General features: G+C 43.2%; 1 protein-coding gene across 3 annotated transcripts in view; it reads right to left on the bottom strand.

Moving 5' to 3' along the window:
* Nucleotides 1-15,824, bottom strand: part of LOC132394519 (uncharacterized) — a 180,151-nt gene that overhangs the window by 88,121 nt on the left and 76,206 nt on the right. For 2 of the 3 annotated variants that reach the window (XM_059970785.1, XM_059970786.1), the window contains exons 8-10: nucleotides 15,696-15,800; nucleotides 6,322-6,612; nucleotides 255-545 (exon numbers count right to left, since the gene is read on the bottom strand). In XM_059970785.1, coding sequence (XP_059826768.1) covers nucleotides 255-545; nucleotides 6,322-6,612; nucleotides 15,696-15,800 — 687 coding nt within the window. The remainder of the gene's footprint in view (nucleotides 1-254; nucleotides 546-6,321; nucleotides 6,613-15,695; nucleotides 15,801-15,824) is intronic. The other variant, XM_059970787.1, reaches the window with a different exon arrangement.

The following is a 15,824-nucleotide window of genomic DNA, read 5'->3' as shown; positions in this document are numbered from 1 at the left end:
ATACCTCAGTGTTTATTCTATCAGGTGAGTCACCCAAATTAGCCTCAACTGGAAAATATAACCACAAAAACTATGGCGAATTCTGTACCCAATCACATCCTGTATAAACACAGGGATGAAAGAAAAATGGTTGTCTATGAGGGACGGAAGGGTTAGGTTTATCTTGGAATAGGTTAAAAGTTCAACATAACATTGCCAAATGCCCTGAACTATATTGTGCTGTTCTATGTCCTATGAAACATAAAACTACCTACCAAAGAGGCGTAGTTGTATTATTCTCAGCTCTTGTCTGTCCACAATGAAGGTGTAATCTCCTTGGTCACCACGTTCCGATCCATTCACAGTCAGAGCACCATTAGAAGTATTAAAGTGCAGGCGAATCTTGAACTGGTCACTCTGTTCCACTAAGCTGTGACCTGGGACATGATTCAAAATGCTCCTGCCGTTGAAGGTCCAACTTATTTCACTCTTGCTGGGATCAACTTTGAGTTCAGGATCCAGTAAAACTGATGAGCCAAGGACACCAACCTCTTGTTTAACTTTATCTGTTAATAAAAATATTTGTACTCATTTAAAATGTGGTGGCTGTGAAACACTTAAACAGAGAACTTTGTGAAACTACAGCAAATGAGAACATACTACTGAATAAAAAATTGTGCCACTCTTTACTGGATTTACAGGAACTTGTCTTTCGGACAAGAATGTTGTGGAAATTCCTCCTGGCCCAGCCTCCCACCCCGAGCCCGTCATTAACTTTGGCTGATCCAAGACTCTCAAGCTATACCTGTTCAAGCCAGATCCCAGTGCTTCTGATCTACACTGGCTCCAAAACTGGCAATTCACTGGCTTCAAATTTCTCTATTCTCCATCTCTCAGAAAGTTGAATTGCCTCACCTTCAGATTTCTCTGGGGTTCATTCATCCCCTTTTCAGGAACATTCCTCAGTTTCAACACCTTGGCAACACAGGGGACAGGCAGAACCTCAGCACATGGTGGTACCTGGTGACCATGTATTTAGGTTCCACACACAGCCTGATGCAGCCACACATGAAGTTGGTCATCAGAGCGAGGGTGATATTGGGTCCATTTTTGCTCCTCTAATACAGGGAGTTGTGCGTTGTGATCTGCGCCTCACCCAACCTATCTCAGACCCTCAGATGAACCTGAAAACAGCTCGGGTGATTCTCAAGCTGGAGGAGCGGGGCATGGGCAACACTTGCACCAAGTACAGCAGCCTGAGAGAACCTCACACTTGTTGACCAGGTTCTTCCCAGATATCGATAGGGAGCGTCCTCCCCACAGCCCCAATTTCAGTTTTATCCTCTCCGTCCAGTCCAGGCAATTATTCAAAGTTCAAAATACAAAGTAAATGTATTATCAAAGTACATATATGTAACCATATACATCAATAAGATTTATTCTCTTGAGGGCATTCACAGTAACTACAAGAAACACAAATGAATCAAGAATGACCACCCCCATCCAAAAAAATACAAAAGAAGAAATAATAATAGTAATAAATAAGTAGTAAATATCAAGATCAAGAGATGAACTGTCTTTCAAAGCAAGTCCACTGGTTGTGAGAAAATTTCAATGATGGGGAAAGTGAAGTTGAGTGAAGTTATCCCCTTTGGTTCTAGACTTGATGATGGTTGAGGGATAATAACTGTTCCTGAACCTGGTGGTGTGAGCCCTGAGGCTCCTGTAATTCTTCCTGATGGCAGCAGTGAGAAGAGGGCACAACCTGGGTGGTGGGAGTCCCTGATGATGAATGCTACTTTGCTGCTACATTACTCTGTGTAGATGCGCTCAGTGGTTGGGAGGACTTTCCTTGATGATGGACTAGACCATATCCGATAATTTTTGGAGTATTTTCCATTCAAAGTCATTGATGTTTCCATATCAGTCTGTGACACAACCAGCAAATATACTCACCACCATACATCTATTCACTAAGGAGAAGGATATTGTATTGTGTAAGGTAAGGGAAACAGGTAGGGTAGTTATGGAAACTATGATGATTAAAGAAGAGGAAGTACTAATGCTTTTAAAGAATATAAAAGGGGAGAAGTCTCTGGGTCCTGACAGGATATTCCCTAGGACCTGAAGGGAAGTTCGTGTAGAAATCGCAGGGGCTCTGACAGAAATATTTCAAATGTCATTAGAAACGGGGCTGGTGCCGGAGGATTGGCGTATTGCTCATGTGATTCCATTGTTTAAAAATGGTTCTAAGAGTAAACCTAGCAATTATCAGCTTGTAAGTTTGATGTCAGTGGTGGGTAAATTAATGGAAAGTATTCTTAGAGATGGTATAGATAATTATGTGGATAGACAGGGTCTTATTAGGAACAGTCAACATGGATTTGTGCATGGAAGGTCATGTTTGACAAATCTTATTGAATTTTGTGACGAGGTTACTAGGAAAGTTGAAGAGGGTAAAGCAGTGGATATTGTCTATATGGAGCAGTAAGGCCTTTGACAAGGTTCTGCACGGAAGGTTAGTTAGGAAGGTTCAATCGTTAGGTATTAATATTGAAGTAATGAAATGGATTCAACAATGACTGGTTGGGAAATGCCAGACAGTAGTGGTGGATAACTGTTTGTCAGGTTGGAGACAAGTGACTAGTGGTGTGCCTCAGGGATCTGTACTGGGTCCAATGTTGTTTGTTATATACATTAATGATCTGGATGATGGGGTGGTAAATTGGATTAGTAGGTATGCAGATGATACTAAGATAGGTGGCGTTGTGGATAATAAAGTAGGTTTTCAAAGCTTGCAGAGAGATTTAGGCCAGTTAGAACAGTGGGCTGAAAGATAGCAGATTGAGTTTAATGCTGAGAAGTGTGAGGTATTACATTTTGGTAGGAATAATCAAAAATCGGACATACATGGTAAATGGTAGGGCATTGAGGAATGCAGTATAGCAGAGTGATCTAGGAATAATGGTGCATAGTTCCCTGAAGGTAGAATCTCATGTGGATAGGGTGGTGAAGAAAGCTTTTGGTATGCTGGCCTTTATAAATCAGAGCACTGAGTATAGGAGTGGGGATGTAATGTTAAAATTGTACAAGGTATTGTTAAGGCCAAATTTGGAATATTGTGTACAGTTCTGGTCACCGAATTATAGGAAAGATGTTAACAAAATAGAGAGAGTACAGAGAAGTATGGGATGAGTGCAGGTCGGTGGGATTAGGCGAGAGTAAGTGTTCGGCACAGACTAAAAGGGCCGAGATGGCCTGTTTCCCTGCTGTAATTGTTATATGCTTATATGGTTATATAGTGGTTTGTCAGTTTTAGATGTTATGTCAAGTCTTTGCAAACTCCTGAGTCATTTGACTCAGCCTACGACAGTGGTGTTGTCAGCAAACTTGAATGTGGCATTGGAGCTGTGCTTAGCCACACAGTCATCAGTGTAAAGCGAGTAGAGCAGGGGTATAAGCAGAGAGATCCTGTGGTGCTCCTGTGCTGATGGAAACATTGGAGAGGGTTCAGAGAAGATTCACGAGAATGATTCCAGGAATGAAAGGGTTACCGTATGAGAAACTTCTGGCAGCTCTGGAGCTGTATTCCCTGGAGCTCAGGAGAATGAAGGGGGATCTCATAGAAACATTCTGAATTTTAAAAGGCCTGAACGGATTAGATATGGCAAAATTATTTCCCATGGTAGGGGAGTCTAGGACAAAGGGCAGGACTTCAGGTTTGAAGGACGTCCATTTAGAACAGAGGTGTGGAATAATTACTTCAGTCAGAGAGTTGTAAATCTGTAGAAAATTGTGCCACGAGCAACTGTGGAGGCCAAGTCACTGAATGCATTTAAGACAGAGATAGATAGGTTCTTTATTAGTCAGGGCATCAAAGGGTATCAAACAGGGGAGTGGGGATGATTGGACAAATTGTATCAGCACATGATATAATGGCAGAGCAGACTCGAGGGGCCAAATGGCCTTCTTCAGCTCCTATATCTTTCCAGTGGCCTTTTGTTGGATTTTAAAAGATTCCCAATCATCCATCTTCCCACTCACTCCGTTTTGATTCAAGAGTCTGATGGTTGAGGGGTTAAACCTGTTTCTGAATGTGGCGGTGTGCGTTCTAAGGCTCCCATACCTTCATCCTGATAGCAGCAATGAGAGGAGAGCGTAACATGGGTGGTGGGGTCCCTGATGTTGGAGGCTGCTTTCCTGCAGCAACTCTCCATGTAGATGTGCTCAATGGTGGGGAGGGCTTTACCCGTGATGGACTGGGCCGTATCCACTACTCCTTGTAGGATTTTCTGTTGAAGGGCATTGGTGGTTCCAATGATGCAGCCAGTCAATATACTCTCCACCACACATCTACAGAAGTCTGTCAGATTTTCAGGTGTCACACTGAATCCCTGCAAATTTCTAAGGAAGTCGAGGCACTGCTGCGCCTTCTTCATTTTGCTCTTCACCTGCTGCGCCCTGCACAAGTCCTCTGTAATGATAACACCAAGAAATTTAAAGTTGCCGACCCTCTCCGACTCTGATCCTCTGATGGGAATGGCTCATGGACCTCTGGTTTCCTCCTGAAGTCAGTAATCAGGTCCTTGGTCTTGCTGACATTGGGGAAGAGGTTATTGCTGTGGCACCACTCAGACAGATATTCAGTCCCCCTCCTACATGTTGATTCATCACCACCTTTCATCCCAGAATTACCACCAGCTCCAAGAACTCTTGCTGTTTTCCCAGTGGGACTGAGCAGCCTCACACATGGAAATGCTTTGCTGACTTTTGTCATGAGGAACAGACATTGAAATCAATGAAACGGGCGCTGCCGTGGAAACCATCAGACACGACACCTCAGGAGGAAGGAGAAGGTGTACATTTAATAGGCTGTGGAATTACCCCTCCCTCACACTCCATTAGTGCATTTTGACCCACCAGTGACCCATCTGCACAGGGAACATCGATACCCTGACACCTCAGCATTTTCAATAAGATTCTGGTCTTGTTATTTCAGAGAACATCCTCAGGTTTGTTGCCTTTTCATCAGCCATGCTCGAAATATTTCTCTTGATCACCTTCTTCAGGGGCTGAATGTTTTTGTCAGAAGCAGAGTTTAAACAATAAGATTAATGTGATCATTGTGAGCCTTGTATGGATTTTAAAAACATAAGCAGAGACACCAATCTTAATTCTTTTATATATCCTCCATCTTCCTCATTGATAAGTTTCCCAACATTCTAGTCCTTATCTCAGTATCTCGAATTACCAAACACTTTGGAAAAGTTTAATAGAATACCCTACTGACTTCACAGTGCAGAGAATGGTTTTATCACACATAATAAACATCTCAATAAGAATTTGGTGGGGTGGAATTTGGCAGCTGCAGGAGCTTTCTCTATCTTTGAAAAGTAATATTAATCTTGTCTTCCCTCTTTTTAAAACTCTTAATGGTTTGTGACCAGAGTACATCACAGAATCACTTTCCTTTCATAATCCTGCTCAGGCTCTCACGTTTTCTGCCACCGGCCTCATAAACTGTGAACTTAATACCTGAAACTATAAGGGATTCAGACACAGTTGAAACACTTAAATGCCAGCTTAAAATCTATTTATTTAACCTTGCTTTCAACAAATGTCATTTTGTCTTTTATTTGCATGTTTATTTTTTGTTTATTTTACATATTTGTACTTTTATCCCATTGCAAAGCACTTTGAACTACATCAGCTGTGTGAAATGAGCTTGATAAATAAATTTCTTCATCTGATTATTATCATTAATGAAATTTTTTCCATCGTCATGTCACTCCCCTTTCCACATTTTCCACACTAATCTGATGCATTTTGTCCCTCCCTCCCTTCCCATCCCTTCTCTTGCTACTTTTTCCATTTCTCCACCTTTTCCATCCAACCACACTTTCACTTCACAACCATTTCCTTCTGTTCTTCTGTTCTCCCAAGCCTCAGGTTTGACAAACAGTTCTTCTTCTCTCATCCCACCAGTGCAGCAATGAGTGTTGGATCAAATCCCGAACGGGCTCCTCCTTGGGATGGCAGGTACATCACAGAGATGGGGGTTGAATGACGACTACATTCAATATCTGACCTCAGTGTTTATTCTATTAGGCGAGTCACCCAAATTAGCCTCAACTGGAAAATACAACCACAAAAACGATGGCGAATTCTGTACCCAATCACATCCTGTATAAACACAGGGATGAAAGAAAAATCGCTGTCTATGAGGGACAGTAGGGTTAGATTTATCTTGGAATAGGTTAAAAGGTCAACATAACATTGTGGGCCAAATGCCCTGAACTATATTGTGCTGTTCTATGTCCTATGAAACAAAAAACCACCTACCAAAGAGGCGTAGTTGTATTATTCTCAGCTCTTGTCCATCCACAATGAAGGTGTAAACTCCTTGGTCACCATGTTCTGCTCCATTCACAGTTAGAGCAGCATTAGCAGTATCAAAGTGCAGACGAAACTTGAACTGGTCACTCAGTTCCACTAAGCTGCGACCTGGGACATGATGCAAAATGCTCCTGCCGTTGAAGGTCCAAACTATTTCACTCTTGCTGGGATCAACTTTGAGTTCCGGATCCAGTAAAACTGATGAGCCAACGAGACCAACCTCTTCTTTAACTCTATCTGTTAATAAAAATATTTGTACTCATTTAAAATGTGGTGGCTGTGAAACACTTAAACAGAGAACTTTGTGAAACTACAGCAAATGAGAACATACTACTGAATAGATATTGTGCCACTCTTTACTGGGGTTACAGGAACTTGTCTTTCACAACAGAATGTTGTGGTAGTTCTTTCTGGCCCAGCCTCCCACCTCAAACCCCTCATCAACTTTGGCTGATCCGACACTCTCACACTATACCTGTTCAAGCCAGACCCCAGTGCTTCTGATCTACACTGGCTCCAAAACTGTCAATTCACTGGCTTCAGATTTCTCTATTCTCCATCTCTCAGAAAGTTGAATTGCCTCACCTTCAGATTTCTCTGGGTTTCATTCATCCCCTTTTCAGGAACATCTCTCAGTTTCAACACCTTGGCAACACAGGGGACAGGTAGAACCTCAGCACGTGGTGGTACCTGGTGCCCATGTATTTAGGTTGCACACACAGTCTGATGCAGCCACACATAAAGTTGGTCATCAGAGCGAGGGTGATATTGGGTCCATTTTTGCTCCCGTTATACAGGGATTTGTGCGCCTCACCCACCCCATCTCAGATCCCCAGATGAACCTGAAAACAGCTCGGGTGATTCTCAAGCTGGTGGAGCGGGGCACGGGCAACACTTGCACCAAGTACAGCAGCCTGAGAGAACCTCACACTTGTTGACCAGGTTCTTCCCAGATATCAATAGGGAGCATCCTCCCCACAGTCCCAATTTCAGTTTTATCCTCTCAGTCGAGTGCAGGCAATTATTCAAAGTTCAAAATACAAAGTAAATGTATTATCAAAGTACATATATGTAACCATATACATCAATAAGATTTATTCTCTTGAGGGCATTCACAGTAACTACAAGAAACACAAATGAATCAAGAATGACCACCCCCATCCAAAAAAATACAAAAGAAGAAATAATAATAGTAATAAATAAGTAGTAAATATCAAGATCAAGAGATGAACTGTCTTTCAAAGCAAGTCCACTGGTTGTGGGAAAATTTCAATGATGGGGAAAATGAAGTTGAGTGAAGTTATCCCCTTTGGTTCTAGACTTGATGATGGTTGAGGGGTAATAACTGTTCCTGAACCTGGTGGTGTGAGTCCTGAGGCTCCTGTAATTCTTCCTGATGGCAGCAGTGAGAAGAGGGCACAACCTGGGTGGTGGGAGTCCCTAATGATGAATGCTACTTTTCTGCTACATTACTCTGTGTAGTTGCGCTCAGTGGTTGGGAGGGCTTTCCTTGATGATGGACTAGACCATATCCGATACTTTTTGGAGTATTTTCCATTCAAAGTCATTGATGTTTCCATATCAGTCTGTGACACAACCAGCAAATATACTCACCACCATACATCTATTCACTAAGGAGAAGGATATTGTATTGTGTAAGGTAAGGGAAACAAGTAGGGTAGTTATGGAAACTATGATGATTAAAGAAGAGGAAGTACTAATGCTTTTAAAGAATATTAAATTGGAGGAGACTCCGGGTCCTGACAGGATATTCCCTAGGACCTTGAGGGAAGTTAGTGTAGAAATCGCAGGGGCTCTGACAGAAATATGTCATTAGAAACGGGGATGGTGCCGAAGGATTGGTGTATTGCTCATGTGATTCCATTGTTTAAAAAATGGTTCTAAGAGTAAACCTAGCAATTATCAGCCTTTAAGTTTGATGTCAGTGGTGGGTAAGTTAATGGAAAGTATTCTTCGAGATGGTATAGATAATTATGTGGATAGACAGGGTCTGATTAGGAACAGTCAACATGGATTTGTGCATGGAAGGTCATGTTTGACAAATCTTATTGAATTTTTTGATGAGGTTACTAGGAAAGTTGAAGAGGGTAAAGCAGTGGATATTGTCTATATGGAGCAGTAAGGCCTATGACAAGGTTCTGCACGGAAGGTTAGTTAGGAAGGTTCAATCGTTAGGTATTAATATTGAAGTAATAAAATGGATTCAACAATGGCTGGTTGGGAAATGCCAGAGAGTAGTGGTGGATAACTGTTTGTCAGGTTGGAGACAAGTGACTAGTGGTGTGCCTCAGGGATCTGTACTGAGTCCAATGTTGTTTGTTATATACATTAATGATCTGGATGATGGGGTGGTAAATTGGATTAGTAAGTCTGCAGATGATACTAAGATAGGTGGTGTTGTGGATAATAAAGTAGGTTTTCAAAGCTTGCAGAGTGATTTAGGCCAGTTAGAACTGTGGGCTGAAAGATAGCAGATTGAGTTTAATGCTGAGAAGTGTGAGGTATTACATTTTGGTAGGAATAATCAAAAATAGGACATAAATGGTAAATGGTAGGGCACTGAGGAATGCAGTAGAGCAGAGTGATCTAGGAATAATGGCGCATAGTTCCCTGAAGGTAGAATCTCATGTGGATAGGGTAGTGAAGAAAGCTTTTGGTATGCTGGCCTTTATAAATCAGAGCACTGAGTATAGGAGTGGGGATGTAATGTTAAAATTGTACAAGGTATTGTTAAGGCCAAATTTGGAATATTGTGTACAGTTCTGGTCACCGAATTATAGGAAAGACGTTAACAAAATAGAGAGAGTACAGAGAAGTATGGGATGAGTGCAGGTCGGTGGGATTAGGTGAGAGTAAGTGTTCGGCACAGACTAGAAGGGTCGAGATGGCCTGTTTCCCTGCTGTAATTGTTATATGCTTATATAGAGGTTTGTCAGTTTCAGATGTTATTTCAAGTCTTTGCAAACTCCTGAGTCATTTGACTCAGCCTACGACAGTGGTGTTGTCAGCAAACTTGAATGTGGCATTGGAGCTGTGCTTAGCCACACAGTCATCAGTGTAAAGCGAGTAGAGCAGGGGTATAAGCAGAGAGATCCTATGGTGCTCCTGTGCTGATAGAGACATTGGAGAGGGTTCAGAGAAGATTCACGAGAATGATTACGGGAGTGAAAGGGTTACTGTATGAGGAGCATCTGGCAGCTCTTGGACTGTATTTCCTGGCATTCATGAGAATGAGGGGGGGGATCTCATATAAACAGTCCAAATGTTAAAATGCCTGAAAGATTATATATGGCAAAGTTATTTTCCATTGTCTAGGACAAAGGGCACAGCTTCAGGATTGAACGTCCATTTTGAACAGAGATGTGGAGAAATTAGTCAGGGGGTGATAAATCAGTGGAATCTGTTACGACAAGCAACTGTGGAGGCGAAGTCTTTGGGTGTATCTAAGGCAGAGAAAGACACGTTCTTTATTAGCCAGGGCATCAAAGGGTATGGGGAGAAGTCACGGGAATGGGAATGATTGAAAGAATTGTATCAGCCCATGATTGAATGGTGGAGCAGAATTGATGGGCTGAATGGCCTACTTCTTAGAGAGTGGAGTGGCATTTTCAATCTTCTAGTACCCCGGGACCATGGCAGAATCAAGTGATTCTTGGAAGATCATGACCAATGCATCCGTTATCTCTTCAGCAACCTTTCTCAGGGCTCTGGGATGAAGTCCATCTGGCCCAGGTGACTTATCCACCTTAAGACCTTTCACTTTGCGGTGCACTTTTTCCTTTGTAATCACAGTGACACTCGCGGACCTCTGGCACACTGCTAGTGTCTTCCACAGTGAAGACTGATACAAAGTCCCGATTAAGTTCATCTGCCATTTCTTTGTCTCCATTACTACTTCATCGGCATCACTTTCCAGTGGACCAATATCAACCTAGACCTCCCTTTTACTCCTTATATAACTGAAAAAGCTTTTGTATCCTGCTTTATATTATTGGCTAGTCTACCCTCATATTTCATCATTTCCCTTCATATAGCTTTTTAGTTGCCTTTTGTTGGATTTTAAAAGATTCCCAATCATCGATCTTCCCACTCACTCCGCTTTGATTCAAGAGTCTGATGGTTGAGGGGTTAAACCTGTTTCTGAATGTGGCGGTGTGTGTCCTAAGGCTCCCATACCTTCATCCTGATAGCAGCAATGAGAGGAGAGCGTAACCTGGGTGGTGGGGTCCCTGATGATGGAGGCTGCTTTCCTGCAGCAACTCTCCATGTAGATGTGCTCAATGGTGGGGAGGGCTTTACCCGTGATGGACTGGGCCGTATCCACTACTCCTTGTAGGATTTTCTGTTGAAGGGCATTGGTGGTTCCAATGATGCAGCCAGTCAATATACTCTCCACCACACATCTACAGAAGTCTGTCAGATTTTCAGGTGTCACGCTGAATCTCCGCAAATTTCGAAGGGAGTAGAGGCACTGCTGCACCTTCTTCATTTTGTTCTTAACTGCTGCCCCAGCACAAGTCCTCTGTAATGATAACACCAAGGAATTTAAAGTTGCCGACCCTCTCCGACTCTGATCCTCTGGTGGGAATGGCTCATGGACCTCTGGTTTCCTCCTGAAGTCAGTAATCAGGTCCTTGGTCTTGCTGACATTGTGGAAGAGGTTATTGCTGTGGCACCACTCAGCCAGATATTCAGTCTCCCTCCTATATGTTGATTCATCACCACCTTTCATCCCAGAATCACCACCCGCTCCAAGAACTCTTGCTGTTTTCCCAGTGGGACTGAGCAGCCTCACACATGGAAATGCTTTCCTGACTTTTGTCATAAGGAACAGACATTGAAATCAATGAAACGGGCACTGCCGTGGAAACCATCAGACTCGATACCTCGGGAGGAAAGGGAAGGTGTACATTCAATAAGCTATGGAATAACCCCCTCCCTCACACTCCTTTAGTGCATTTTGACCCACCAGTGACCCATCTGCACAGGGAACATCGATACCCTGACACCTCAGCATTTTAAATAAGATTCTGGTCTTGTTGCTTCAGAGAACATCCTCAGGTTTGTTGCCTTTTTGTCAGACAGGCCTGAAATATTTCTCATTGATAATCTTCTCCAGGGGCTGAATGTTTATGTTTAAGCAGGGTTTAAACAAGAAGATTAAGGTGATCATTGTGGGCATTGTATGTATTTCAAAAACATAAACACAGACACCAATCTTAGTCCTTTTTATATCCTCCATCTTCCTCCCTGGTTAGTTTCCCAAAATTCTGGTCCCTATCTCAGTACCTGGAATTACCAAACAGAATGGAAAAGTTTATGACAATACATTGCTGACTGCCCAGTGCTGACAATGGTTTTATCACATAAACACGCCAATAAAAATATGGTGGGATGGAATTTGGCAGCTCCAGAAGCTTTCTGTATCTTTTAAAATTAATATTAATCTTGTTTTCCCTGTTTTTAAATCTCTTAATGGTTTGTGACCAGAGTGCATCACATAATCACTTTCCTTTCATAATCCTGCTCAGGCTCTCAGGTTTTCTGCCACCGGCCTCTTATTGAAAATTGTTCCATCATGATGCCATGCCCCTGTCCCTATTTCCCACACTAATCAAAAGCATTTTCTACCTCCCTCCCCTCCTATCCCTTCTCTTGCTACTTTTTCAATTTCTCCACCTTTTCCATCCATCCACATTTTCACTTCACAACCATTTCCTTCTGTTCTCCCCAACAGAAAACCCAAGCCTTAAGTTTGGCAAACAGTTCTTCTTCTCTCATCCCACCAGTGCAGCAATGAATGTTGGATCAAATCCCGAACGGGCTCCTCCTTGGGATGACAGGCACATCACAGCGATGGGGGTTGAATGACAGCTGCATTCAATATCTGCACCTCAGTGTTTATTCTATCAGGTGAGGTGCCCAACTTAGCCTCAAATGGAAATTATAACTGCAAAAACTATGGTGAATTCTGGACCAAATTCCATCCTGAATAAGCACATGGATAAAAGAACAATGGATGTCTACGTGGGATGGAAGGCTTAGATTTATCTTGAAATAGGTCAATGATCTGGATTATAATGTGGCAAATTGGATCAGCAAATTTGATGATGACACAAAGATGGGAGGTGTAGTGGACAGTGAGGAAGGTTTTCAAAGCTTGCAGAGGGATTTGGACCAGTTGGAGAAATGGGCTAAAAAATGGCAGATGGAGTTTAATGCGGACAAGTGTGAGGTATTGCAATTTGGAAGGTCAAACCAAGGTAGAACATACAAGGTAAATGGTAGGACACTGAAGAGTGCAGTAGAACAGAGGGATCTGGGAATACAGATACAAAATTCCCTAAAAGTGGCGTCACAAGTAGATAGGGTTGTAAAGAGAGCTTTTGGTACATTGGCCTTTCAAAATCAAAGTATTGAGTATAAGAGTTGGAGCATAAGAATGGTGAGGTTGTATAAGACATTGGTGAGACCGAATTTGGAGTATTGTGTGTAGTTTTGGTCACTTAATTACAGGAAGGACATTAATAAGTTTGAAAGGGTGCAGAGAAGGTTTACAAGGATGTTGCCAGGACTTGAGAAACTGAGTTACAGAGAAAGGTTGAATAGGTTAGGACTTTATTCCCAGGCGCGTAGGAGAATGAGGGGTGATTTGACAGAGGTGTATAAAATCATGATGGGTATAGATAGAGTGAATGCAAGCAGGCTTTTTCCACTGAGGCCAGGGGAGAAAAACACAGAGGACATGGGTTAAGGGTGAAGGGGGAAATGTTTAAAGGGAACATTGGTGGGGGGGCTTCTTCACACAGAGAGTGGTGGAGTGTGGAATGAGCTGCCAGATGAAGTGGTGAATGCAGGCTCACTTTTGACATTTAAGAAAAACTTGGACAGGTATATGGATGAGAGGAATGAGCGCAAAGCACTCACAGTCGGGGGCCTGGGCCATGTGGTCATCACCTCTATCTTAGACAGATCTGTAACTACTCCATCCCATGAGACTATGTGCCCCACAAAGCTGACAGACGTCTTGCAGAACTGACACTTGTCCAGGGAAAGTCTTAACCCTTCAGCTTCCAAGCGGCCCAGCACCTTCAGCAGCCTCACTTCATGTTCCTCCAAGGTGGACCCAAACACTATGAGGTCATTCAGATACACCAATACCTCAAGTAAGTTTATATCCCACACAGTCTTCTCCATGATATGCTGGAAGGTCACAGGGGCTCCTGAAATGCCCTGGGGCATCCTTTCGAACTGGAAGGATCCCAGTGCTCTCTTTGTCAGCTCAGCAAACTGGAGTGTGCATCTTACAAGACAGGTGGAGACCCCAAGCGATCAGGTTCTGGGATTGGGTGCCTTTCAATATTTGGTCCATTGTCAACTGATCCACCTCAGCTGTCTGAATGGCCCCTCTATGCTGCAAGCAATTTAGCTGCCTCTCCAGCTGAAAAATGTAGGCAGAAGCCTTCTCCCCCTCTTCCTGACACGTTCTGAAACCCCGTCATGAGCTCCATTGGGCTCCGCTCGCACCAAATACCTTTTCTCGTGCTTCCATGTAGGCTGCAGAAGTGGCAAGGAGGTTCTCACAATGTCAGCAGCCCGCCCACTCAAACTTTCAACCAATCGCTGTTGTTTTACGTCATCAGAGCACTGTCACTCATCCAGCAACTGAGAGGTCTGCTCCGCCCAAGTCTCATACTCCTTGTCCCTTTTAGGGGTGGGTTGTCCGTGGTCCCTTCAACACAGGGGACTGTACCCTGATGACAGAGGCATCCTGCGCCTCCGACACATTCTCTTCCTCTTGTCCTCCTCTGATCAGCTGAACAATCCGTAAAATTCGAATTCACAATTCATCAGGATATGAATGTACACGCATTCGATACCAGTAACCCCATCGATTTGCACCACCACTCAACATCGGCAGCATCCATTTCCACGTATCGTTATCACTTTGCTGGACAATAGTTTAGCACAGACTTAAACACACAACCCACTGGATCAACGCTCAGGGCAATCACACAGCATCCACTGACATCGATCCTGGATAATACCCCCACAACTGAAACACTGGTTCCATCGGCTGCATAAGTCTAAGGAAGACAATCTCTGGCCTCTCCACACATGTGAGATTGGGGTGCAAGCCCACCCCAAAACCCTGGTCTGTGTGGATGTTGTGTGATTCGTTACCCTGTTACAAATCAGTACCACAAAATACTAGACAGCACACTACATACAACCAAATAATTTAGGTTTATAATTCTTAATTTGACTGAAGAGATAGTAAAGGAAATGCAAACAAAGAAAAGGGCCCATTTTAATGAAACAGTCTAACGTGCACAAGTTGGAGCTCACGGTTTCCCTTCACTGATCCTCCCTTGATCACCCCGGGCTTCGTCAAATCATGGCCTTGCTCCGGGTCAAGTCCTACGACCTCTTCTCTCCCGACCTCTTCTCGACCTGTCCCGACCTCTTCTTCTCGACCTCTTCTCTCCCGCGTCTTCTCCCTTCCTCTCCCGCCGAACAAAAGGCCCAGCTTACCCCGGTGTCAGGCACATGACGTGAAACACACTCCTGTCATTGGATGGTTCACATTCCAACGCACCTGTTATCTCTAACTATAACCCAAACACTGCTTCTACAGAAAGACCATTGTTAGCAGTAAAACTTTCCCAGGGTGTAACACTTGGATATCTATAGTCTGCGTGGTTAAGTTATTCTCAAGCAACACACATAAAATGCTGGAAGACCTCAGCAGGCCAGAGCATCTATATGGAAAAGCACAGTTGACGTTTCAGCCCTTGCATTAATTGATTGAAAGGTGCAGTTGAAAACAAAATTGATGTAATTATCCAAGCAAGATTAATGACAGCCTGAAGGAGAGGCCTTCCCACACCCAACTGTATTAGGGATGAGAAAGGCCCCAAACACTCACTCACTCACCTCCCCATCATTGGGATCCTTTACACCAACCTGATATGATGCTGAAATTTGACAACACCATGATCAAACACCAGTGAGCTGAGACACGTTCCTCTCCAGACTACTTTTTCTAAAGACCCTCTGGAGTCAGATCAGAGGTGACTCCAGAATCATTCCAGCTGTGGTGACATTGTAAATCAGAATTTCATAACTGGGAAAAATGTCAGACAATTTCACCCCACAGGTCACAGGGATCCAGAGGGGTCAGTGGGGATGAGGATAATTCTTTTTAGCTTTCCATCTTGCTTTTATTAAAATAAGTCTAAAATTACTTGGAGATGTGACTGGAGTTGATACACATGTGAAAACACAATGACAGATACCTTTGTCCAATTCCTTCTTTAACACCAAGCATTCTGGAATTAAAATGAACGCAATTGGCAGTACGAATGACAAGACGAAGCTGACAATTCCCACAGTGGGAAGGCCTGCAAATGAAAAAAAAAAATTCA

Source organism: Hypanus sabinus, chromosome 5 (assembly GCF_030144855.1).
Source record: "Hypanus sabinus isolate sHypSab1 chromosome 5, sHypSab1.hap1, whole genome shotgun sequence".
Lineage (NCBI taxonomy): Eukaryota > Metazoa > Chordata > Chondrichthyes > Myliobatiformes > Dasyatidae > Hypanus > Hypanus sabinus.
The sequence above is the reverse complement of the archived record's forward strand: the minus strand, read 5'-3'. Positions and strand labels throughout refer to the sequence as shown.